Source organism: Sinocyclocheilus rhinocerous, unplaced genomic scaffold, assembly GCF_001515625.1.
Source record: "Sinocyclocheilus rhinocerous isolate Xijiao unplaced genomic scaffold, SAMN03320098_v1.1 C36878147, whole genome shotgun sequence".
NCBI classification, from domain to species: domain Eukaryota; kingdom Metazoa; phylum Chordata; class Actinopteri; order Cypriniformes; family Cyprinidae; genus Sinocyclocheilus; species Sinocyclocheilus rhinocerous.
The window spans coordinates 1-2,147 of record NW_015786603.1 but is presented as its reverse complement, the minus strand read 5'-3'; the positions used below and the strand labels follow the sequence as shown (position 1 = coordinate 2,147).

Genomic DNA, 2,147 nt, shown 5'->3' with positions numbered 1-2,147 from the left:
AGTTTTCTAAAGTGTTTTTGAAAAAATCACATACCCTGCCTTTAATGTTCATTTTAGTGTCACTGTCTGATATACAAGGTCATGTTTTATGGACAGGCCACTTACGACAAACTGATTCATCATGTGGCTTTCTATTACACCAACTGTATTATTATGGTGGTTATAAGTACAGTTTACGGTAAAAGGCAGATTTTGGTAGTTTAAGGAGCTTGGTATATTAACACTACATCACTAAATTAATCATATGGTTATAAGTTGCAAAGTATACAAGCACCAATATGCCATCCTGTAATACTGTAAATACTACTGCCTCAATATTTTTAAGGTGAATTTGTGGCCTATCTGCCCTTTTTTTTTAACTGTACATGTAAAATGATATCCACTTAAGTTGTGAAGTAAGGAATACTGTTTCCAGGTCCAACTCATTGGTTGTTTCAATTGAGAATATTCCATTAGTGACGGTGTTTCTGACGCACCTCTCCTGACTTCAGCTGAGGGGGCTTTCCATCAAACACATAAACCGGCTTGATGCCACTCTCCAGCATTCGGATGGTCCTGTAGAACATGCCCATGAGGTGGCTGGGGAGACAAGAAGGTTGCATAAATATTATGACCATGCAAATGTAAAGTGGCACATGGTGAGAAACTCAAAGTATATGCTTCAAACTCAATCAGCTTATCATGTTTCCTTGCAGACTTGGACAAATGATAATAGACAACTCTACATACCTAGTGGTCTCTCCATCTTCATTCTGCAACACATTACCGTCCTGTCTGACCGCGATCAAAAACTGGTAGATGCACATGGACGCATCAATAGCAATTTTCCTTCCTGCATGCAAGAAAAAAACAAATATAAGATGCAAGCACTCAGATATGCTATATTTGAGTTTCACTGTAACAATCATCCAAGAAATATTATTTAAATGATAGAAGGCCTTACCAAAGTAGTTTTTGATGTCCTGTTCCTTGATAGATGAAGGCGCGTGATCTGCAATGAGCTTTGCAAGTCCATGAATACCCATAGTGATGAACTGTTATTATCAGAAATCTGAAAGGATAGAAATAAATTATTAGATGCAATAATAAGTTTTCGCCAACACAGTTAACAGTAAATTAGTAAAGACAAACACGGAGCAGCTCATACATCAGTGTGAATGGTAAAGAACGAAGAAAAACAGGCTTCCAAAATAAAGCTTAAAAACCCTCACGCGTCTGATGTACCAAATATCTGTACCAAAGGTTTACAAACTATAACATGCAGAAATAAAAGAAAACTTACCAATAAAATGTTTTCGCGTCTCGCTTACAATCACACACATAAACACAACCGCGCCACAAAGCGTCGTCAATTTCGCGCGGATTCTAGTACAGGCATAAATAATCGAATTCCTGTGGTAGACGATGGAATCGATTTCTCAAAATTGTCTAGTTCAGACTTCATAAGGAAGAACAACAGAACGTGCAACTCGATCGATTAGTCAGGACTGGTAAGACATCAACGAGAGCGAAGGAATTTTTCTTCTTAAAACTCATGATAAACGGTGTATTTTATTGAAACCACACTTAAAGCTGTGGATTAATGTTGCAGAGACTTGTCGGAGCAGGTGCAGGTGTTGCGCTGTAGCCCCGCCCACCCCGGAAGATCTCAGTAAGGGTGTTTTTATTTTTTAAGGTGACGTGGATTCGCTGTGCGCCGCTGCTGATCTCGACCTTTCGGCTGTTTCATCGCCTAAAAGCAAAGATCGGATGTCTTCAATCACCAGCAATGTCCGGATATGATATTATACATACGGGAGTTATGTTGACTGGATTTTGAAAAGAAAGAAGCGATTCTGAGGAATCAGAGGAAGCATCTGAAACAGGTCTGTTGCTTTTCTCTGATGCGGAAGTATTTCAAGCATCTCAGCAGGCGAAGATGATTTATAGTGCCTTTAAATCAGAGTGCAGACCGATCGATGTGTATATCATTTGTTTATGTCTGAAAGATGCTAACTATATCTATTTATTTAACCTTTCAAAACAATTTGAATTAACCTAGCTGAAGACGTTGGAAAGATGGTCCTATTTTTGCATTAGGATTGAATTATGCATGATTACAAGCAACTAAACCAAACCCCAACACTGTAGTAAGTATATGTTGTTAA

At 38.4% G+C, this 2,147-nt stretch overlaps 1 protein-coding gene across 1 annotated transcript; it reads right to left on the bottom strand.

The window, feature by feature from the left end:
- Positions 1–452: 452 nt before the first annotated feature.
- Positions 453–1,253, bottom strand: LOC107736673 (flap endonuclease 1-like). The gene is made up of 4 exons (XM_016548042.1): positions 1,148–1,253; positions 944–1,051; positions 730–832; positions 453–579 (listed from the first exon to the last, which is right to left on the bottom strand). The coding sequence occupies exons 2-4, from the start codon at positions 1,023–1,025 to the stop codon at positions 453–455; spliced, it is 312 nt and encodes a 103-aa protein (XP_016403528.1). The 5' UTR covers positions 1,026–1,051; positions 1,148–1,253.
- Positions 1,254–2,147: the final 894 nt, after the last annotated feature.